At 40.9% G+C, this 23,784-nt stretch overlaps 3 protein-coding genes across 5 annotated transcripts; 2 read left to right on the forward strand and 1 right to left on the reverse strand.

Annotated features, from left to right (window-relative positions):
- Positions 1–4,301: 4,301 nt before the first annotated feature.
- LOC109474373 (fibrinogen C domain-containing protein 1-like) lies at positions 4,302–11,316 on the forward strand. Its single transcript, XM_019774665.1, has 4 exons — positions 4,302–4,618; positions 6,822–6,976; positions 8,560–8,824; positions 9,132–11,316. The coding sequence occupies exons 1-4, from the start codon at positions 4,414–4,416 to the stop codon at positions 9,380–9,382; spliced, it is 876 nt and encodes a 291-aa protein (XP_019630224.1). The 5' UTR covers positions 4,302–4,413; the 3' UTR covers positions 9,383–11,316.
- A 5,418-nt stretch (positions 11,317–16,734) lies between these two features.
- Positions 16,735–22,913, forward strand: LOC109474372 (P2X purinoceptor 7-like). Of its 2 annotated transcripts, none has more exons than XM_019774664.1 (3): positions 16,735–17,114; positions 17,965–18,186; positions 22,241–22,913. In XM_019774664.1, exons 1-3 carry the CDS (start codon positions 16,951–16,953, stop codon positions 22,338–22,340), a joined length of 486 nt encoding a protein of 161 aa, XP_019630223.1. In that variant the 5' UTR covers positions 16,735–16,950; the 3' UTR covers positions 22,341–22,913. The 2 variants fall into 2 exon arrangements, with proteins under 2 accessions (XP_019630223.1, XP_019630222.1); XM_019774663.1 differs by lacking the exon at positions 22,241–22,913 and adding an exon at positions 18,544–18,727.
- Positions 18,938–21,955, reverse strand: LOC109474371. 2 transcript variants are annotated; one of them, XM_019774661.1, is made up of 7 exons: positions 21,738–21,955; positions 21,233–21,516; positions 20,857–21,046; positions 20,322–20,564; positions 19,710–19,881; positions 19,317–19,462; positions 18,938–19,132 (listed from the first exon to the last, which is right to left on the reverse strand). In XM_019774661.1, exons 2-7 carry the CDS (start codon positions 21,428–21,430, stop codon positions 18,963–18,965), a joined length of 1,119 nt encoding a protein of 372 aa, XP_019630220.1. In that variant the 5' UTR covers positions 21,431–21,516; positions 21,738–21,955; the 3' UTR covers positions 18,938–18,962. The 2 variants fall into 2 exon arrangements, with proteins under 2 accessions (XP_019630220.1, XP_019630221.1); XM_019774662.1 differs by lacking the exon at positions 20,322–20,564.
- Positions 22,914–23,784: the final 871 nt, after the last annotated feature.

The following is a 23,784-nucleotide window of genomic DNA, read 5'->3' on the forward strand; positions in this document are numbered from 1 at the left end:
GGGTTCGAGTCCTGACATGTCACCGATCTTGTGCCCTTGGGAAAGGCACTTTACACAAACGGAAACTCACACAATGTTATCTTTAGACAAACACGTACACAGTTTCTTCTTCAGGGAAGGTAAACAGAAAAACCCAGCAAAAGATTTACGTAGCTCAATTGTGCTTATGAAATTAAATGTCGTGGGTCACATAACTGCCTGGTTAACCAGACCGCCGTAAGCTCAGCGCTATCCCTTCGGCGCCGAGAGCGTTTGGGGCCGCCAGCCAGGCCTCAATTACCGCGCTTCGTGGGAGTGGGGTAGGTTTGTTCGCTCACAACGGTCGGCGGCAAAAGAAGACTAAGCGTAATACAGGAAGTCAGCGGATACAGGAAAACCAGCTGGAGATAGGTCCGTGGTATAACTCGCCTGTGCTTGGTAAAGGCCGGGGCAGAAAAATTACCGCCAAGCCGACCAAAGGTTTGGTACCCAGGCTACATAACTCCATACTGCGTCAGTAAAGAACGCCGTAGGCATTTTCACGGTCATCGCCCTAATAGATGTTTTTGTGTTATCGACATGTCATATGCATTGTGTTTATATTTTTTGACACGGTTTCAAATTCAAGATGACACTCGTATTGACGTTCTAACGTCTCTTATATTAAAGGAATATTTCCATCGTACGTGATTGACGTTCAGTATTCCAATGTGTGCATCTCCCCTGAGAAAATGTAAGTTTGAATTTACTTCCGTCAACAGCTAGAGTGAAAGTTCAAAGGTGAAAGCAGCCTGTTTACAGTCAGATTATTATTTCAGTCCGTATCATAAGTATGGATGTAATCGTTTTCTTTTCAATTTTTTTTCTCTTCCGCCTCCTCCTGTTATTTCTTTTAATTAATTAAATTTTTTGGCCAAATCACGGTGGTAAAATCTGGGCTGCAAAGTTCCCACATTTCATAGAATCCGAACTGTGTTCAAACGTGTTTGATCACCTACTGGTCACCTGCGGTCATTTGCAATGAAGCGGCAAAACAAGCCCTTCTGCCTGAGTGACTCGCAACAGATAATAAAAACAACACTTCTCTATAGACACAGTTTACAGGACAGTACATGTCCACTATCATTTTTTTGTGGACATGTAACATGTAGCGAAGCTACTATCGTATCCGTGGGTGACCTTGAATACTGTAATGATTCTTTACGCCTTTATGAAAAACACAATGCACAGTTTCGGGCGATATGACATGTCTGCAAAACTCGTTCAAACCTGGAAGCATGGAGAGTCAAACATACCTCATTTACGGCTCAAAATGACTGTAACGGCTTTCCCCACAATTGTGCTTTAGGGATTTTGCGCTCGATTTTGAATTATTGGAAATTGAGTGCGAAAAAAGTTTAAAAATTCGATTTTTTTCACATATGAGTCAACGAAAACTATACTTAATGTCAGAAATTAAAAAAAAATCCCTTTATAATGATAACAACAACAGATTGGCAGTCATAAGATATACAAAATAACGTGTAAAACTGGATCATTGAATCATGAAATTAAATGGTAGTCAGGTTTAAACTTTCATTTAATGTAGTATTCAATAATCGTATTTTTATCAAGTATCAGGTATGTGTTCGCGATAGGGGCTAATGTGTTAGAGTCAAATTTTGTTCTGTTAGTTTCTGGACAAAAAAAGATGAACCCCTAATAACTAATAGATGATAAATCGACACCTACAACAGTTTTGACTCAGAAAAGAGCGAAACAAATCCAAAAAGTTCATTAAAGTCAGTTTTACTCCAGTTAATAAGTTAAACAATAAGAATATTTGATTTGGACAATTTAAATTAGTACTGCAAAAAAATCTATCCTTTTTTATTCAAACAATTCTTCGCCAGATTGCTTAATCGTTAGAAATGACAAATATCAGCAGTTGTTGTAATGGTGGCAGTAATGTAAAATGTGTAATTTAAAATGCCTGAACAAGCTGGTCTTGTATCAGCCACAGTAGTGGCTTTGTTGTGTAACAGTGTGCAATAAATTTAAAAATTACCCTAGAAACTTTTGCTCGTGTACGGTCGTGTCTTAAATACGATTTCAAACCACGTAGAGGAATTCTTTGAACTTTATTCTTTACCTTTGCACAGGTGGCACAGACGAATAAATCCGTGTGCAGAATACATGTACATAACAAATTAAAACAGATTATAACAAATAATAACCAAGTGTTAACTAACTAACATAAGAATAATAGGCTAGTTATAACAAAATATATTCGACACGCGCGCTCTCTGTGTCGTTTGCTTTGGGGCAAAGGTCAGTAATAGCGCAGGCGCAGAGGGCACAGTTCTAGTATAAAGAGATATGGCAATGTCATGTGTAAAGAAGTCTTCTTTTTCTTGGGGAATGTTGTTATTTTGGACTTTACTGTTATAGGTAAGGTAATATTTTTCATTTTGGTGAAAAAACAGACTTGTATCCATGTTTGTGTTGTCTGGCTGGCTGAAGAAGATATAGGTTTACATGCGGTCATCAGCTCTCCAGAGGGGTCAGGGGTCATGATCACTTCTCAATGTTCGGGTAGATTTCTCGCATGGTTTAGGTGCGTAGGATTTTTCATTTATTTTTGGTGAGATTTGGAGAGGTTGGACTACCCTGTCAATGTATGTTTTTCAAGGTCTATGAATTTCGATCAAGTTGTTTTGACATAATTCCCATATATTAACATAGGAAAGCCCTATTACTGGGCTGTGCCCTGTGTCACATTTTGTTTATCTGTCAAAATGGCGGATATTACCCGTCATGCATTTCGCGCCGGTAATGGCGAAAAGGTTTCTTATCGACGTGGGGGCGAAAAAAAAATATGCCCAGGCAACCAGAGTCACCATGGTGTTATCAAACTGTTTCGTAGCTTCGTTCACACGCAAAACCTACCGAGAAAGACGAAGAACTAAGCGTCAGGACCTGAAGGTCAACCATGACAGAGAGTCAGGTACAGGCTCGTCTTCACGCGTTCTCGCGAGATCTTGCCAGACCGAGAATAAACGTGATCTTTATTTGGAAAGTGGAAATGTTTCCGATAGTTTTCTGATAAATTCTTCGGATACTTGTCCTGAAAAGTCCTGGAACAACGTGATCACGATGCCGATGGTTCGCAAGACAAGGCAAAGAATCAATCATAAATGTATAGAGACTCTGGCAAGATTATAGACATGTAATTTAGATTGAATATGTGCTGGATAATCCAGGAAGAAGAAAATTGCATATTCATATACAAGTATATTTGCATATTCCTTCCCAAATTAAGGTTCCGGGTCGGGGTTAAAATCTGACCAGGGTTCCAAATAGTGCCAAATAGTGCGCAGTAAATCACCGGATCTGCGAGGTTGTCATGCTAACTTTGGCCCCCCAAAGCTTGGCGATCGTGATAGATTTTCAAATAGTTTTTTAATTGACCAAAAAACCTTGGGACTGTAGTGTTTTTTTTTCGGCGTGGTGAAGTTGGTCGGAAAGCAAAGCGTTTTTGGTATTCGTCCGCGAGCAAGGGTGATGCGGTTTGTCGCCTGATGACCCAAATAGCTGCGTTCTATGTGGACTTTCAAGGCAGTCGCGTCACCGGATTTTGGGAAAACTTATCGCAATAACCTATTTTTTCTCTATTTCAGAAACACGAAGTAGTACGCGTTTTTAGCATATAAGCTGTTATCCTGGGAAAATTCGTTTTTTCCAAGGAGGTCCGATAAAAAAACTAAAAAAACTACTATTTTTCGTGTCCAAAATTTACATTTGACCACAATTTCTACCCAAATTGTAGAGTTAACAGACGATAACTGCATGGGAAGCTGGCTGGAAACGTCCGTTGACAGATATAATGATATTTTCCGGCGTACTTTTCTTGGCGGAAGCCTCTCGTTCCCACCACTAAGGGGAATCACATCGCTCTCCATCCCAGGTCTTTACACGACTGCACCAGCTCTTGATACTGGACGCAGTTAGGTTATTCCCCCACTACGTCTACCTACCAGTCACAGTCTAAACATAGCATTTGACTTTCCATATTTGCTGACACACTTGTAGTATTGTTTGCCCATTGGATTTCAAGAACCAATCAATTGTCCGATCTTAACTGCCAGTATCAATTAGCACTTTAACCAATGATAGCAAAACAACTATTGGTTTGACCAATCGATGAAGGGTTTCCAGTCCGTCAACAATTTGAATTTGTGTTCGTCTGGTGAGCGTGAGATATGCGGTCTACGCGCCAGTTGTCAAGGTGCCACTGACAACAAAAGCCAAACATTGTTTGGACGGTGACGTCGGCCGAACGATTCACTGAGAAAATATAATGGTCGGTTTAAAAAGACGCTGCAACTTCTGAGCGGAAGACTTCCTTGTGGGCATATCAGCGTTTTCTTTGCCAACGAGGAAGCATTTCCCGCCATGGCGTCGCCTTTTCTCAGTCTTCTAACGTCCCTTCTGACGTGTGTGTTCCTGTGCTCTGCCCAGTCGGTCTGTAGACCACCGTCAGACGAGAAATGTGTGTGTAATGTGAATTGTGGGAATGACGACGCACTTCGAGCAGAGCTAGAGAAACTCAAAATCGCAGTGGAGCAACTTTCACAGACCGGGACGGGTGGATCTGAAGGCAAGTTTACTACCACTTGCAATGATATAAGTTTTACAGAATACAATATTCTTCTTTACCACGTAAATAGTGCGACAAGAGGCTATTGCAGTGTTTCTTAGGTAACGGGTGCATACCACGAAGGGTTACTAAATTACTTCACTGAAAACACAAACGTCTTTTAGCCCTGTTCAAACGAAAAAGTTGGGGCCGCGATTCGAGTAAATCACACCAATCACATCTGGTTCACGTGCTACACGTTTCTTCTAAATCTTGCCCGATGACGATTCGCATAAGCTACAATCACTTTTGGTAGGTAGGTAGCGTTTTATTGATGTAAGAGGTAGTGGGGTCGAGTGTCGTAGCGGCAACAGAGTGCTCGACTCGGAACCAAGAGGTCTGGGTTCGAGTCACCGATCTTGTATGTGCCCTTGTGAAAGGCACTTTACATGACTTCCCTCACTTAACTTGGTGAAAATAGAATATGGTATTGTCCCATGTGTTGGTGGCGGCATTAATATAAGTTGAAAAAAAAAACTTGAATGTGCCGTTACTACGTCTTGTGATTACTTGTTGGAATATAAAGAAATGTTAGAGGTCAACGACCTGCTTGCTGATGCCCCCCTCGCAGCGTATCTCGGCCGAATGCCGACGTGGTCCCGCCAGAGGCAGTGAAGCTCGTCCTAGAAAGGACACATTATTTGATCATTTCTGCTCCTGAAGTTGCTGCTACGTAAATATGGTACATATAGATAAAGAAATATTACCCCGTAATCAATTGACGGAGCAATACGTAAAGTAAACCGGCGCTCAGGCTGGGGTCGGAACGGCGTTGAACGGTAAACACACAAATTCTTCTGCGACGGGGGTCCGAGATAGTGCGCGGTAAAAAAGTGACGAAGTGCTTTCGATGGTTCATGTTTGAGTTCACATTTCTCATAATCTGCTGCAAACTAATGATATGGCTGAAAAGTATAAGAAGTGGCGTGTTTTGGGTGAAAATTGATTTCAGGCCCGAGGCTTACTTCAGGGAGTCCTTCCGCCTTGAGTGCGGTGCTTCGGTTTGACCCAGACATGCCTTTTATGCGTTCTGGGGGTGCTGTCGCTATGCCTCACATGACGGTCTATTGTGATAATCTCAGTGTTAAGGATTTTCTTTATACTTTTCTTAATAACACATAAGGGTTTTCTCTTTCCGACAAAATAAATCATTTTGGTGGCTAAATTCTGGGTGATGGGTTTTATTGCACGTGAAACTGGCCAATTTTTTAGCATCATTTTTCATCGAAAATTCTTTTTGCTCCTAAAATTTACTTAACATTTGAAAGGTTAAAGAAATTGAAATTCTATAGTTCTCGTAGCTGGAGGAATATCCTTTATTTGCAAATACAATGTTTTGGCTTGAGAGTTATTTCCTGAAAGTCACGGTCACTTAAGAGTCGAGGGTGTGCAGAATCGAATTGAGACCCAAAATAAACTGGGGTGTGTGTTCGAAACACCCCCCCCCAAGTCGGTTTGGGATCAAAGCACTTTTAATGGGATTTAGAGTGTTCAGACGGCGCCACATGAATCCTGCTTCGGTGAAACTTGGATCCAATGCGGTTACGGCGTTTTCATTTGAAAGGGTCTTTTGCTTTGTTCACATCAAACCGGCCGAGCAGCGATTCGGGTAACTCACATTCCTCACATCTGGTCAATATGCCACGTGTTTCTTTCACTACCTACTTGCCAGTGCCCGCCTCCCGGCGTACCACGGCCGACGTGGTCCCACCAGAGGCGGTGAAGCTCGCCCTAGAACGGACACATTATTTGTTCATAGTAGCAACGTAGATTTTGGTATTGCATATAAATAAATAAATATCACCCCGTAATCCATGACCCGGTGAAGTCACATTATAATCGCATTGCATTCAGACGAAAATCGCGATGCGGGAAAACCGGTTCGAAACTACATCCCGAAGACGAAGTGGTTTGGGATCAAGGCGCTTTCAATTTGATTTGGAGCGTTCAGATCTTCTTCTTGGCTTGGCTTCGTCATCCGAAGATTGTCAGGGGCCCCTTGAAACCGGCTTCGGCGGAAACCACAGCTTTAGCGCTTTTACTGACTTCGTCTGAACATTATCTTTGTAATTCAGCGTTACCTCTTTACACTATTGAATATCGGTAGGTATGTTGTATGTCAATAGGTCATGATAACGACTGTACACATTATTATGTACTTCAGCCAACGACACAGCGGCCGACAAGCCCCAAGACTGTCAGGACATCCTTGACAACGACGAGACCACGCCCAGCGGCGTGTACATGCTTTATCCACGGGACAACCTGGGCGGCTTCCTGGTCTACTGTGATATGGACACGGACGGAGGCGGCTGGACAGTAAGTCTGGTCATTTAACTATAATTCTAAACAAGAATTCGGAGATCATACCTACATGAAAATATTTAGAGCCGTTGTATTTTCTTGTTTCTGTTTTTTCTTCTTTTTGATCGTGGATTTGCCAAAAACCAATTGTGGAATTTTTGCATTAATTATGCAAATTAGGTGTTCACTTGCATAATTTATATTTGACCATGTTCCATTTGCCATATATTACATACATTGCATGTATACGAATACGAACATTTAGGGTCACGGCCCGGAGTTTTGTGTTCATAGCGATTTGACACCCTCAGACCGACGGGCTGTCATTTCTGTAAGAAACACGGGTCAGACTTTTTCACTCTCCTGGTTGCAAAGGGGTATCATGCCGTTTTTCAGTACATTTGATTGATATTTTCTGCGCCCAATCTTTTAGGAGTAAATAAGGCCTATTCAAGTACATCTTTATATAAGGGGTCCTTTTTCATGTTTTACACATGGCTGCATGGAAAAATCGAATTTTCGCAGGGTAACTGCTTACTACTCAAAGAAGGTCTGTAACTAATGTTTCGAAAAATTAGGAAAAATGAAGATCGATGAGATAAGTTCACCACTATCTTCGATGGCGCAAACACACCCACAACGCACATAGAACGTAACATTGCGGAAATCAGTCGAACAGACAACATTACCAACCGCGCGGACTATTACCAGGAGGTCTTCGCTGGGGCACAAACATTACTTATAAAGGTTACAACTAACAGGCTTTTCAGAAAATACAAAGACGTACACAGCTTTCACGATAAGGGATTTCGCGACCAAAACATACGAAACGAAGTCACGTTTCCGCAAATTTACTGCGCACTTACTTAGACTCTTGTCAGATTTAAACTCCGACCCGGAACCTTAGGATTTTTAGATTTCCTTATTAATCATTCGAATTAATGTGTACATCTTTGTCTAAGCTACCTAAATGTCAAAAATCATGGAAATTAGTTGTTTCTTTTTTTATTAATCTGATTTGAAAGACTTCGCTGGAAATTTCCCTGTAGTTCCAGAACAAGCTGCTAGGAGGCTCAAACCCACACCACATGTTCCTGACATGAAAGCTAATGGCCACCAAAACACCAACACCATACATAGCATGCCAAAGATACAAAACCGGAAGTTCTGCTGCAGTACTAAGGTCAGAGACCAGGAGGCCGAAATTTCACTTTGACCTTTGCCTACCTACGACCTACCCACATACCAAACATTATCACAATCCATTAAGGCCTTCTTACGTTTTTCTGACCACAAATATGGCATACATGACATGTACATACTTGGTCAAAGTTTATATGTATACCAAGCTGTCGCCGCGTCGCGTGCCTGTGAGGCAAGTGTGTTACGTTGAAGGGCAGTTATACGAGCTATACCAATACAGATACAGATACAGCTTCATTTGTTGGCAATGTCTTCTAACTTTATTGAGAAAGTTCATTTTAAAGTATATTTGTTGTCTCTTTTATCTAAAAATGATACTAGAAGGGTATGATATCGGGGGTTCAGCCATCCTTGAAATCATTCTAAAATCTCCGATTTTCTTGTTATTCCTTAAGTTGTTCCAAAGACGCCAAGACGGAAGCGTGGACTTCTACCGGGGCTGGGCGGACTACAAGACCGGCTTCCCTTCCAACCTGAACGGCGAGTTCTGGCTGGGGAATGACAACTTGTACCGCCTGGCTGTGCAGAAAGTCTACCAGCTCAGGGTGGATTTGGAGGATGTGGAGGGGAACACGGCGTACGCCGTCTACGACACGTTTGCCATCTCACCTGAATCACAGAACTACAGGCTCCACATAGGGACTTACAGCGGTACTGCAGGTGAGGTTACCAATTGTAGCAGGGTCATCACTTGAAGTTGAGCCAATAGTACCTAGTAGTAAAATATTACTTGTTATATGACTATAGCTGTGTGACCAAGATTCAATTGGAACTATTATATATACTGAAGAAAATATTGCAACATTTCATAAACTAAAAAGTATTTAAAATGTTATCTGATCCATCTGCATCTGTATGTTGTTAGTATCGTATTTTGTATCTGGTTTAACATAAATAGTCCAGCAAAATATATATCCGCTCAATTAAACGCAAAAGAATTAAAGTCAAATTTGTCCCTTTGTCACAGTTGACAGCTTGACGGTGCATGATGGGAAACAATTCAGTACCAAGGACAGAGATGACGACGAGGATCCGGTCAGCTGTGCTCAGTCGTACAAAGGTGCGTGGTGGTACCAAAGTTGCCACAGCTCCAACCTGAACGGCCTGTATCACCTGGGTACTCATGAGAGTCACGCCGACGGCGTCAACTGGTCCCACTGGAAGGGCGTTAACTATTCCCTGAAGCGCACTGAGATGAAAATCCGACCAGCTCCATAAGGCCACAGCAAGTAAATTTTACGGATGACATTCTCCATAGACTCCAAATATTATGCGAGCGGGCGAAAAACAAAACGAGGTGGGCCGAAAAGCAAGATTCCTACATTTTGGGTCACAGGTCAGAAGCAAGGCGCCCGCCAGTCATCCATGAAAATTATTTGGTGTGGATAAAAAAACTTAACATGCACTTCGGCTGTACATTTTACTTTCTTATTTCAGTTTCAAGTTTAAAGTACATTAATGTTACCTTATAACAACGGCTTCCTTTCTGAACAGAATTAGAACGGCATGTCCAATATTGTAAGATTAATTTGTAACCGTACAGCTAAAAAGAGACATCAGAATTAGTTATTCAGGATTGTAGAACGTCATGTCCCATATTGTAAGATTAATTTGTAACCGTGCAGTTAAAATGAGACATCAGAATTAGTTATTCAGGATTGTACTTCGCAGAACCTGTTATATTCTTAATTAATGCTGTGATTGGCATATCGTAATTTAGTGACGTGTATATGTAATATCTTCCATAGTACGCAGCTCATGCACTATTAACTTCATTGGTTTCAAGGATTTCTGTTTGTCCGTTCGGGCGTAAACAAGTAAGCTATTTTCCTTATATATTTATTAACCCAGACGAACCTTCATGCTAACATCAATTATTTCCTGTGCCGAAATTTGCATATCAGAATCAAAAGAACACGTAGATGACAGGGCAGAAAGTACAGCTGGCCGGTGAGTCTGGTTGTTTGCTGAATTTGAACAGCCCAGAGTTTAAGGGTCATCGTTCCATTTTGCAATTTTGCAATTTTGATTCATTTTAAAAATACATCTTATATCGCTTTCAAAAGGCCATAAACATGCGTCGCACCTGCTTAAAAGTTCCACGTCAGTTTTTCTAGCGTAAAACATTTAGAGATAATACAGTATACAATCAGGTTGGGCTAGTTACCAGTTCGACATTTTTTTTCTAATAACAGTCTTTTATGTATTTGTGCATTGTAAGAGTTGCTGCATTTAAATATAAATATAAAACATTCAATAATGATATGTTCTGCCCATAACATTGAGTTTGTTGAATTTTATTGCAAATTTCTGCCCGAAGGTTAATTGTGTATAAGGATATCTTTTATAAGGATAAAAGAAAATGAAAACAGAGTACAAAATAACTGTACAATATGCAAAAAGTAATTGTCTGAAACTATAATTATGCATATATGTCTAAAACTATGTCTAAAGGGTTTGACCTCTCTTCTGTAAACCATGGAAGACGTAATGTCCGACCTTTTCTAAAATTCGTTGGTTTGGGGTAGTTAGACAAAAAAAAAACATTTCACACCGTCATTGGGTGGGAAGTTTGTCTTGTGCTTCCAACATCTTTGTTCTTTATTTTATTACGTTGTGTTACATATGTATTATCATCTGTATATCATTTATATTTGATTCCTTTGTCAATCTAAATGTATCCTATTATTATGTGTAAGTGGTAGTGTTAAAATAGCTACTTGATCAGTGTGTGTGTTACCCCTGGGTGTTGATGACATAAACAAGAATTCGGAGATCTCTTACCTCCATGAAACATGTGAAGTTTATGTAAATGTTTTTCATTTGTCTCATTGATTATGTCAATAAGATCGTAATTACCATAATGGAGTTTAATTCATGATTTTCCTAACTCAAGTAACAATGTTTTTCTTGTGAAATTCCTGTCTTACGGCAATATTTCAATTCAACATGTACATGATCAGGACAAAAGATACAAATCGGAAGTTTTGCTGCAGGAATGTTTGCATGGCACTGTCATGATTTCATGATTCTTGGAAAGCCCTAGTAATGTTACGAATTTCATTGAATACCTCAACTCTGGTGTAATTTTGATTGAGCTTGATAAGGGTAATCTGTGCGTAGGTGACAACACCGACCCTCGTGTCGTTTTCTCCGAGTGTAAATAAAGTTGACTACATTCTGAACGAACGTCTTTTGGTCCTTAAAACCGCCTGATCTATAACTCTCCGAGGTCTCTGGATAAGGACAAGTGTCGGCTGAAAAGAAGAAAAAAACATGCCCACCTATTGTGTTTACAAAATTGATACTACAAATTAGAAAAAAAAAAACTTTTTAAAACGTTTCAAGACAAAAATGCTATGCAAAGCAAAATTAATCATTAATCATTACAAAATAAACCGTTTTCTGGACAGTATAGCGATGTCATAATTTTCAAGTAAACATGTAACACGTAACGAATATACTGCCGTCACCGTGTTTGACCTTAACTATATCGCAATACTTGTAGACGCCAGTATCAATTATACTCCACTTTACTCCATAATATTCCACAAATCGTTTTTGTATTATCCTAATGGCTAATTGAGTGCGAGAAATATTTAAAAAAATGTCATTTTGACCAATTCGTTCCATGACAAAACCTATCCCTAAAATTAGACATTTGAAAATACCTAGATTACGATTTTCGATCATTTTCCTTGCCAAAAAACATAAAATTTTGGGTAATATATGTAGCTAATCCCTTACAATGTTTGGCTAAAAATGTGGGGCATTCCAGGTTCACGGGGTCAACATACACATAGTGTAGAGATTTCTCCCCAAATGTTACGCTTGTCTTTCCCTGTTGTCGTTTTACTGTTGCTATAGCTAAATGACTCTCTTCTTTCAGTGCGCCATTTTTAAGAGATAAAGGGCCAAAACCGGCTTGAATAAGAACACAGGCGCGGGGCTAAGCCAGCTGTAACTTCCCTGTGTGAACCAGACCCGAATCAGAAAACAACTCGATACGATAAGATATGATATGATACGGTGAGAACATCCTAGTGGGAAACGGTCTTAAAGGCATTCAGTACAGTTTTTTAGGGCTTGGAAACCCAATTTTTCAAGGCCAATATTCTAGTCATCTATCTACAAACTCAGTTGAAACCACATGTACACTATCCCAATGTATATACTGACTCTCACGGAGCAAAAATTCCCAAACTTCTGACAGAAAACGGTTACTGGAAGGGCCCTGGGCTGATTTTTAGGGTACCACCCAGAAAATAAAGGGGCTTTTTTTCTGCAGTTTTAAATGCCCAAAGTATGTAATGCTGATTTAAATGTGCTAATGTAAAGCAGTATGTGTCAATATCACAAATATTATGAATATTTCGAGTTTTGCTGCCCTGAAATCGCATTGGATGCCTTTAAGTTATTCTCGGGATGTCAGCCGAAGTATGATAAGGACAGTCAATGCCACAATTCAGACAATAAACTGTTTGAGTCCGCCGTTGAGCCACTCATCAAGAGTTCTGGATTTATAATGTTTTCCGACGATCTTATAGGGTTCACTTAGTGTTTAGATCCAAATGTCACTGTAAAAACCAAGCAGTATCCAACCCTTTAAACTCAGCAGGGAATCAGCAACATCAGCTTAGAGAACAGTGTTTGACCAAGGAGTTGGTTTGACAAAAAGAAGTCCGGAAACTACTGTTGTCAGGTTGATTGTTCACATCATCATCATTACCATCGTCATCATCTTGCTAGTAGTGAACAGCGTATGGCTGGATGTGCGGATCGTCATCACTGTTGATGGCAGCAATGGTATCTCAACGAACTTTGCTGCATGTGGCTTATCCCAGAATGATACAGACTATTCGGATTCTTTACATGTTGAAAAAAACATGAACAAAAGTTATCCAAATGCAGTTTATCCGATGTTTGTACAAAAAACTCAGGACCCAAACCCGGTGTATCCAACGTGCACAGAAAACAACTTGCAGTCTAATCAGATATACCGTCAAAACAGCCTGGATACTACATGTAACCCAGCGTGCCGTGCCTACACAATAAACACTGTGACGGATCCAAAGCGTCTCAAAGGAAATCTAAAAACCATTACAACACGCGTTCAAAGCGATCTTACCTCTGATATAAAGCAAAGGCTACAAAATAACGTTGATATTGAATCCATGCATGCTAACAGTAGTACAGACACACTTATCGAACCGTATGCTGTTCGGTATCAAGAGAGTGATGGTAACGATGGTAATGGGCTTTTTACAACAGGTGATGGTGATGCAGAAAACGTGCAAACAGATATTCCAGAAATTCAGCCATACGCTGTTGCAAACCTTTGCCACGATGACGAATCCAGGCAAACCTCACCTCACCTCACCTCACCGGTCCCATAGCAGTCTGTCCTGCCGTCGGGGCAACTAAACTGTCCACAAGAGTTATCCACCCAGGGCGGTTCTCAGCCAGACTTGTCAGGTGACTCAGGGGATGTCCTGTCCATTCCTTAAGGTCACTAGTCCAGGTCCTTCGAGGGCGCCCCCTCATTCGTCCACCCTCCGCCTTCCCTTGCAGTGTAGTGTGAGCTAAGGTGCCCTTCGCTCTAGTTACGTGCCCAAACCACTGCAGCTTCCTCTTCTTTACCAGTGACAGGAAACTGGGGAGAGGGCCTGCCAGTGACTTGACTCGCTGCTTAACTTCTTCGTTTGTGGTGTGTGTAGACCAGTGTATCTGAAGTAATCTCCGGTAGCAGTTCATCTCGAAGGCATTAATTCGTTTCGTGATTTCTGCGTTTAACGTCCAAGCCTCCGCCCCATACAGGAATATTGACAACACTAGAGAACGTAGGAGATAGATTTTGGTTTTTGTTGAGATGTTACTGCTAGTCCAAATGTGCTTGAGTTTTCCCAATACTGAGGTAGACTTGGCAATCCTAATCTTGACCTCTCTGCTAGAGCTGCAGTCCGCTGTCTGTAGGGACCTAGGTAGCTGAATTCGTTAACTTGTTCAAGGTCAGTGCCTCTCACTGTCACCTGTACTGTGTCTGGAGGGCCAGTCACTAAGCACTTGGTCTTCTCGAGACTGACTTCCATGCCGTATCTCCTACTGGTAGAGCCCAGGCTGCTGAAGTGGGCTTGTTGGTCTCGTTTTGAGCCGTCAAGCAAATCCACGTCATCGGCAAACTGAAGGTGGTTTATGATACGTCCTGCAAGCTTAACCGGTGACTCCAGAGGTGACAGAGCCTCTCTCATGATGTTCTCCAAGAAGATGTTACAAAGTGTTGGTGACAAGAGACAGCCCTGACGGACTCCCACTGAGGTAGGGAAACACTCGCTGAACTCGTCACCTGTCATCACTGTGCTTTGTGACCCCTTGTATAATGCTTCGATTGAGTTGATGATTCCCCGGCTGATGTCGAAGCGACGCATTGCTGCCCACAGTCCATCTTGCCATATCCTATCAAAGCATTTTTTGTAGTCTACAAATGTATGGTACACTGATCTTCCCAGTTCCCTGTACTTCTCACAAATCATGCGTAGGTTGAAGATTTGCTCTGCACAAGACCTTCCCTTCCTAAATCCAGCCTGTTCTTCTGCGAGGATTTGTTCAGCTTGTGGTTGAAGGCGGTTCAAGATGACCTTTAAAAGGATTTTACTTGGGTGCGATATCAAACTGATGGTGCGGTAGTTCTGACAAACCAGAAGTAGTGAAAACCTGGATATCCAACCGTATCCTTTCGATATCAAGAGAGAGACTCTGCTAATGATAATGAGAACACACAGGCAATTGACAATTTTCCTGATATTCAGCCGTATGCAGAAGCAAACATGAGTCTCGATGACATGGCAACTGATGAAATTAAAACGTCCTCAATGACAAACAACCTCATCGATTTGGCTGGAGGAATATCGTCAACCAGGGATGCTAATACCACAACATGTAACAGAGATGACCGAGCCACACAAAAACTGCGACATGCCCCAAATGTTCTTCAGTCTAATCCGATGAACGTCCAAAATGTGCAAATCCCTAATTTGATGCACGCACCAAACGTTCGCCAACATGGAGCCTGCGGTAAGATTTTTTTACAGCCTTTGCATCTCTTATAAAGCTTTCAATTTTCTTTTCAATCTCTTAAAGCAAGCAGCCAAAATATTATTTGGTGTGTTAAGTCATTGGTTCAACCTTCATGACCACCTAGACTTCATAATAAATAATTTTTCCCTTTTTTTTTTTTCATTTCGCACGCTCGCATTGGTTTTCGGGTTTCCAGAAGATGTCATCCATATAATCAAATCAACATGGCTTTACTTCAAATTGTTTAAAAAAAAAAGAAATTCAGTTTTCTAATGTACAAGTTTAGTCCAATTTTGGACGGATATGCGCTGCGGTGATTATCGCTACTGTATTCACCGTGAGCGGTCTCCTTGGATGGATGTATTATACCAGCGTGCATAACACTCAAATGGTGAGTTTTCCTTTTGCTTCTTGATTCTAAATTGTTAAAATAGCTTCCAAATGAAAGAAAGTCATGTTATTAGTGCAGAAATATCATTATTTTAACCGTTCTCACGCCTGTTTCCTTCCGAGCGATTAAATATGCGCAAGACGTCAGGGGCTATTATCAGGTAACAAGATCTCGTGTTGTCACGGGCAATTTCTCGCGAGATCGAATCTCGCGCAGGCGCAGACTTAAAACAAAGAAATGCGATCTCCGGAAGGGGACAGCCCACTAATTCCAGCCCCTATTGGAATTACATAGAAAACATCTAAGAACTGAGCTGTCAACAATCACCTACTTGAGTGTTCAACTATTGCAAACACACGATATTGACAGGGTAGTCCAACCTCCAAGTTGTCCATTTAGTCCAAAAATTTCACTTTTTGACCAGCGATACATAGCACGGCAAATGCAAACACAAGAAGCATGACCTCTGACCCCCTTGAAGACCACCAAAAGAAAAGAAGATGGGATTAGTTCTAGAACTCTACCAAGCAGCCAAAACAACACTAACAGCCAGTTTTTTTTCAAGTTAATAGAAATAGAAATAACTCTCCAGCTGGAAAATACCAGCATTTATCCACACATACCAAGAAAAAGGCTGTTTTCAGTTGGTTTCGCTGCACTCAATCAAAGGGGTCTCAGACCTTCTGCGCCTGTGGAAAATGGTGACCTTTGCCCGGAACAGACGTGTTTCAACACTACTAAAGAATCAACGTCTACCTCTTGTCGGCAAACTTACTAGGGTGATACTAGTTGTACTTCATTTAGACATTAATCCTGTCTCCAACGACGCCTTCATACACTTTTTACTTCAAGGGGTACTCCTGCTCTTCGTTCAAAATCAATTGTAAAATTCTGTATTAACCTAAGATTTCTAATAAAAGTAACCGTTTCGTAACCTCCTGATTATATGTTTGTTAATTATTCTATGTTTGATGGCAGAGCATAGTTAAGTTTATTAACTTGAGTGCGTCGCCATTTCTATATTGTATTTCCTTTTATGTGGTTTCATTTTAGATTAATAGATCCCCCCCCCCCGAAAAAAAAACACTTTAAAGCCCCTATGTAACAGGGAAAATAGACTTAATCTGTTGTACTTAATCTGAAGATTGTCGGTTGTGCTCATAAATTTTAGCAATCGCGTCCACCAGCGCGCGCTCGTTTTTAACACAGCGCGCCAAACATCTTGGGTTTCCTTGATCTCGGCAAATCTGGGTGATGACGTCACGTGACGTCACAGTAGGAACGCCCACCCGCCGACGGGTCAGAGGAGAGGTCGCCCAAAATGGCGGAAGCCATGGAAGTTGGTGGAGAGCTCGAGTGGGGCGACGCGTACGGCGTTGGGGGCGTTCAACCTTACCAGTTTGAGCCCGAGGCGGCGGAGGGAGAAGACGGGGATCCAGAGGCACCAGATCGCGGGAATCAGGACCGCCGTTCAAACCGAAACTGGTGTGTATACGCTGAGCTCGCTGAGCCGCCCGTTGCGTCCTTCAGTTCCAAATATAACGCAAGGTTATATAGTTGCTTTGTACGCGATGAAGGTACTGTGTCACACTGTTTTATGTGCTACTTGGTCTGCAAGGAACTAAAAGTTATGTCACGGATTAATTGTTCCGAATAATTCTGAGGGCTCAGCGTACGAGCAGTTCGGCGTTGTGACGTTTTATGGTTCGTGAAGGGGGAGGGGGGCTCGGTGGTATTCTGTGATAAATTTTTTTGTCGCGTCGACGCAGAAGTAAACGCTACGAAAGAAAAACAGGCTATTCGTCAGCTACGCACAGAAACTTTATTCATGAATGTTCATGAATGAACTATAAATCTTTATTGTTCAAGTAGTTTATTTGGCACAAATTGTGCAGAAAAAGTCAAGTTGCATACATTTTCCTCTCATCATCCAAACAGCACGTTGTAAACATTAGATTTAGAACAGATTTCTTTGCGATAAACTTTTCGACAGCACGTAAATACATGTATCCTAAACCAGTTTTCTTATGTGTATCATATTTTGAATAGTTGTTAAATAAACTCTATTTGCCAGAATTTTGTTGTCTTTAATTTTGTGCTGTTTGTGATAAATATATCCACAGAAGTGTGTGTGTGTTTACCAGTATGTGTGGTTGAAGACATGTCTTTTTTTTAAACACGCTAAATTACTTATTACTAGTAGGATGGACATTTTGAATAAGTCATCATCATACCTACCTGCCTAAAAATTTATTTAATAACATTGGAAAGTTGAGAGTGATACAACTATTACCTATATGGTATATGTATCACATAATTCTATATAACATTTCAGGTGCAGATGTGATAATTGCCGTATAATGGCAACCACAACAGAATGTGTCTGTTGTCAAGAACACGAACAAATTAGGAACACTATGGAGGGGGTGTCTCCGGCCCCCAAGTGCATAACCATGCACCCTGGCTTCTCATCAGTCTGTCTAGACATCTGGGCACTACAGTGTGCTTACTACCAGTACAGGCAAGAGTATGGGCCCAGTCAAGATCCAACCCATGAGTAAGCTACCTAGCGATATGCACGTTCTCTGTTTCCAACTAATAAATTAACATTAAATGTTGATTGGAGACATACTAGTATCTGTATGTGCATTACTTCAGCAGTACAAGTTTACTGAGGGTATGTATCTTATGACCACTCAATTTAAATTTAGTACCAGCAGTCACTGTTCAATCACGGTGGAAATATTTTCCTGTTTCCTATAGAACTGATGTGCACAGTTTCAGTTAACCAGTGAAGTTCGTTATCTACTAGTAATCTGTAGTCCATATAAATTTGATACAGACTTATACAAGTTCACAGTTTAGTTGCTACAATGGATAATGTAAAAAAAATTAACCAAGCCGTCCAATTTAGGAGGTACCGGTACATTGCCTACCGCCAGTTGGTGCGTTGGTGCTGGGGGTGGCTGGGAAGAGAAGTGAGAGTGGTCCTCCCTGCATGTGCAGTGACAAAGATCAGGGACACCTTTCCGTCAGCACAATACACAGGATTCCAGTACCCTCCACTGAATTAGTAGTAATGGAAGGCTAATGTTGTCAGCCACAGAATAGAACTTGTTAGAAGTATAAGTTTACCTAAGTTGGTTCAAATGTTGATCAGGGTTCAAAGTTAAGGGTGTCTCAATATATACATGTATACAAGAAATTTACAGCCATGACAGCACAGTGAAACCATCCTCTCTTGATATGGAAGGATGCTAACTTGTACTACTACTACATGTGTGCTTTATTACTACACTACTGTACTGCAGAAGAAGAACTGTACTTTTACTACTATTCATCAATGCTGAATCTTGTTCTGTGGGCCTGGATGGCAGCTTCTTTGTTCAGCCTGTCAGCACCACTAGTACTTGTAAGGGTTGGTGGTATTTCCATCAGATCATCATCCACGATAGCTTCTTCGCAGAGCCTCACTGCTTCTTCTGTGAGTTCAGTCACATAGTCTGCATTTTACAGGGAGAGAATTGTTAGTTGTATTGGATGGTAAACAGTAGCATATGCATTTTTATAAAATTAACCCGGTGTGACCTTATAACAATATATAGAATGGCCCTAAAAAACTATGTCTGAGCTAACCTAGTTTATATCAAGATAATTTAACCCAGGAGTACAGTAGATAGTCCTTACCAAACGTGCAGCTCCCTTGCACTGCCTGCACTGTGCATGACTTCTTGAACTTTTTATACCTGATCTTATAGATTCTCTCCCCATCCTTGTTTCTGGCCTGTCCCCGCCCACAGTTTTCGTTGTGGTGCAGAGCAGCCAGATGGAGCCTGAAGGGTAATACAGTACAGGTACATGGTATAAGAGGTAGCAAAAAACAATATATATGTAAAATTGTATTTTTTTGTGTAAATACGTTTTATTCTTTTTCAAATTTGCATATATGAATACTAGTAACAGAAACAGTCATAGACCATTTTCCTCCCCTGTTCAGGTCAACTTTATGGCTACTGTCATACATACCTATTTAAATTTCTACAAAATTTAACACTTGCTGTTTTAAAAAGTTGAACATACCTTGACAACATCCCCATGTAAAAGAATGCTGCCCATTTTGGAGCAAAGTGGTTGATTGTACTATGGAATGCCTCCAAGTGTGCGGTCTGGTATTTGGGTGACAGCTTTCGGATGTCCTTCAGAAGGCTTTTCTTTGTAATGATAGCAGAAAGCTTAACACTGGCCTTTGTGTCTGAAACACAAATACCACAATAAGTAAAAATGTAACAAGTTTTTGGAGATGCCACACTAACATGTTTGCAGTGTAACTTGTAAATGAACTGGCTGTATTACAGTATGCACATCTGAAGAAACAATAAGACTTTGTTATTGTTGCTGTTATAATAGTTGATGTAATTATGCAGCTTCATGTACATGTAAGCCACCTTACAATTTAAATGTTTGAAAATCAGTATTGGATTACTTTATCAAGACTGAACAACTTAAGACTGTAGAAACCAAGCAAACTGTTGCCACTGAAACAACCATTTGTGAAATGTAATTCTGCTTACCAATTTTTTGTTTTATTTGTAGACTAGACCTTATATTAAAGTTTATCTAGGATAAACTTTATTTAGTTTGGCCACCCAATGCTTGGTTTTGACAGACAGAACCTACTAATAACTGTCTTACTCGGTTTAAGCCACTGTCTGCGCAAGGGCCCATGGGCACACTGTGGGAAGGCTTCACTGTGGCCACTGTGAACATTGTGCAAGTGGTTGTCAAGAGACAACCACTTGCCCTCCACCAAGTCACCAGCACCTTCCCTAGTTGTTGTGGAACACCAGTATAGGTGATTGACAATGGAGTTTGTCCAATCACCTACTACCTCACACTCCTTCTGCTTTGCCAAGGCAGAAAGCTTCTTCCTGAGACCTAATAACAAACCAATTACTGCATGAGAACACTACTACACCTACCAAAAAGTGTTTATTTACTAGTAGTCTGAATTTGTTCAGTGGGGCTTATTGAATTGGTCTTCTTTGTCCTTAAATTTTAATGTAACCAGTATAGCAACCACTCAAACACTCCAGAGAAGCTAACAAAACACTAACAACTTGCTCTTTGTAAGGTCCACAATAATTGCAGTTTGTGTAAAATTATAAATCAGCACTAACTAGGGACAGTCAGCCCTCTTGCTTCGTCTGTGTGAACTAGGAATGCTTACCTTTAGCAATGTGCCAGATGTCATACAGATGACATGTTTCTGGCAGGTTTTCCCTTATCCATTTGGCGATCTGTAGGTGGCGATCAGTGACGATCTTGCCGATCTGCAATGTGCAGTTCCTCCTTATGAAGTCAATCGCCCTAGCCAGACCCTCCTTCTCCATAGCATTGCTTGATCCGACTTCATTGCTCTGTTTTTGTGAAATAATACAGGTAGGAAAACTTTTAGACCAGAGTAACATCAAATCATTTCATCATTACATTTAAGTGCTTTGCATTTAATGTTATTAAGGCATTGCTGCTTGCTTAAAAATTACCTGTAGTTGTAATACTAATAGATAAGAGAAAAAATTCTAAAAACAGGAGAAGCTACTTACCTGAACCAACTGTAGGGTAAGAATCTTTTTAGTCCTCAAATCCATAAGGGTGTAAGACCCATATTTGGCTGAATGTCCAGGGCTGTCAGCCCTGCCATCACCTCCCAGTATCAGTGCCTGTCCTCCTTCATGCAGGGCTGCAAACATGCCTTCCTGTTTCCTACTCCAGACGTTCTTGATTGCCAAGTGGAGGGTCATACGTTGGTGCCGGAAGAAAGTTCTAGCTGAGATACAGTGTAGGCGAAGGCAGGCAAAGACGTTCAACGCCTGTTGTGGTATTGCCCCTGTTTGAAAGCATACAAATTCATTGTGATTTGTCTATTTGACAATTTTATTGGTTACCTACATCAATCTGTGTATATAGTATAATAATAATAATAATAATGGGACAGTATGTACTTATACACAAATTAACATTAACTCATCTGTAAACCTCCTTGCAATGTGGCTTTAAAGGTTCAGTTTATATGACTTTAGACATGATTGACAGGAAGTAATTCAATACCTGCAAAAAGAACTGCTGCAGAGATCAGCAAGTTCCCAGCTGGTGTGTTGCGTATGAATGGCTGGCTGCTCCATGTCCTCACATGTTCGCACAAGGTACAAATCTGTGTGATGGACAGGAAGGACCCAATGGTCTCGAGGCGAAGCTTCTGCTTTCCACTACCACAGAGTAGGCAGAGAGAGAAAAGCTGCAGAAGAGCTGAATGGAAGACAAGGTACTTTCTCTCTTCCTGGGGTGGTACTGACTCATCTGGCAGATGAATCTCTTCTGTCTCTAAGTCATCACTAGGTAAAGATTGAAAAAAAATTGGTTTGCACATAAAGCTGTGATGCCACATTAGGGATTTCAACAAATGTGTTTTACTGTTATGATACTGTGATAAAAGAGGCTATTTGAACAAATGAAGGAATATGTTGCAATTGCTTCTGACCTATCAGTGTCTGACAGCTCCTCCTCTGAGGGAAAGTAGTCCTCATCATCATCGTCATCCTCCTCTTCCTCAGACTCCGGCTCCGAATCGGTGTCCTCATTCTCCGGGGGTGGGGCGAGGAGTGTGCACTGGACCCCTGCGTCAGCGCGAGCAGGAGTGACCTGTGTTGCTGAAGAATAACAAGCAAAATGACTTTGAAATATTAGCACTGTCAATTCTTCATAGTATTTCAAAATTACATACATAATTGTATAAAATGTCTATTTCAAAACAAAACCATCATTGTCATAAGTGGAAATAATATGTGCCTTAATGCTGATTGTATACAGATAAACTTTTGAAAAAGATGTACAATGGAAAGGAATGTTGCAAAACTCTTGATACAGCTGTAATGCATGAAACATTTTACAGTAACTGTGTTACAAAACACTTGAGCATCACACCATCTTTACCTCTGTGTCTGCCTGAGGACTTTGTCTGTGTGCCCACACTGTTTTTCAGCTCAGCTACAACCTGAGGATTGTTTAATTTACATTAGGTTTACCACATAATCTTCAAGATGAAAGAATAGATTGTGTCAAAAGAGTCAAACAAAACAGTGCACCCCTCAGATTCAAAAATCTTGTAACTCTTAGAAGAAGTTCAATTATATCTGACATTTAGTATAGGAGAGAGTTTTCATCACAAAGTATTTATCATTTCAAGTAACATACCTCAATATCAACCTTGTCTTCTGAGAGATTCTGATCCTAAATGAAACAGAAAGTGTTTTTAAAAAATTGGTCAATAGTTACCACACAGCACATTGTGACTAATGTTTCAATGTATAAGCTTATATTGTTACAAAAATAAATAAAATTATTTCTTGCTTACTTGTCCATTGTTCCTGACAGTTTTTCTTTCACTTTGTAACAATTAAAAATTCAATTTAAAGTATCTAAACAAAACCAATACAACATACCTGTACACTGGGTTCCAACAGGTCTGCAATGATCTGTGTGAAAAGTAAATGTACTACATGTATTTGCATTGTACGGCAATTTATATGATACATGTCAAACTAGTAAGAGTCCAGCAAGAGATATAAAGACTGACGCTACAGATATGTACGGTACATAAATATCGAAGTCCAGCACTATATATTTTAAAAACTCACTGCAAAAGGGGCCTGCGTGACTTGTGGAAGAGCCGCGTACAAGCTATGTATGTTTACGTATTTTCGCCGGCGCCCCCCTCCCACCCCACGCCCATAATAATACGTTAGCTAAAGCGGAAAGTAAACGAGGCGGCTCCTAATTCTGAAGATATCTACATCTATATCGTCACTCCTGATCTGCCTAAGAGTTTATGTTGTGTCACAAGAGTATTCACAGAACGTTACCTGTTGTCGTCTGCGTTTTTCGAACGCCGTACGTGAGCCGCTTACAGCAGACGACGCCCCACTCTCAGCCGGTCTTTCGTCAAACGCATGTACATCCGGCACGGCTGTGGGCTTCAACTGAACGCGTTTACGTATTCCGAATTCCCGCTCGAGTCCGCCGACAAACTGGTCGCTGGAAAAATGACGACTGCACAGTTCGGCTTTCGCCCCTCCCGTCCAGTTGTTTCTACGGCGCT

This window comes from Branchiostoma belcheri, unplaced genomic scaffold, assembly GCF_001625305.1.
Source record: "Branchiostoma belcheri isolate BF01 breed outbred unplaced genomic scaffold, Haploidv18h27 scaffold304, whole genome shotgun sequence".
Taxonomy (NCBI): domain Eukaryota; kingdom Metazoa; phylum Chordata; class Leptocardii; order Amphioxiformes; family Branchiostomatidae; genus Branchiostoma; species Branchiostoma belcheri.

Coding starts and splice junctions, on each gene's coding strand:
- LOC109474371 (XM_019774661.1), bottom strand. CDS start 21,430: ATGACCCTCCACTTGGCAATCAAGAACGTCTGGAGTAGGAAACAGGAA. Junction 20,565..20,856: donor CATCTGGCACATTGCTAAAG/GTAAGCATTCCT, acceptor GTTTGTTATTAG/GTCTCAGGAAGAAGCTTTCT. Junction 19,463..19,709: donor TACATGGGGATGTTGTCAAG/GTATGTTCAACT, acceptor ATTACCCTTCAG/GCTCCATCTGGCTGCTCTGC.
- LOC109474372 (XM_019774663.1), top strand. CDS start 16,951: ATGGCGGAAGCCATGGAAGTTGGTGGAGAGCTCGAGTGGGGCGACGCG. Junction 17,115..17,964: donor CGCCGTTCAAACCGAAACTG/GTGTGTATACGC, acceptor ATAACATTTCAG/GTGCAGATGTGATAATTGCC. Junction 18,187..18,543: donor AGTCAAGATCCAACCCATGA/GTAAGCTACCTA, acceptor CGTCCAATTTAG/GAGGTACCGGTACATTGCCT.
- LOC109474373 (XM_019774665.1), top strand. CDS start 4,414: ATGGCGTCGCCTTTTCTCAGTCTTCTAACGTCCCTTCTGACGTGTGTG. Junction 6,977..8,559: donor CGGACGGAGGCGGCTGGACA/GTAAGTCTGGTC, acceptor TTATTCCTTAAG/TTGTTCCAAAGACGCCAAGA. Junction 8,825..9,131: donor GACTTACAGCGGTACTGCAG/GTGAGGTTACCA, acceptor CCTTTGTCACAG/TTGACAGCTTGACGGTGCAT.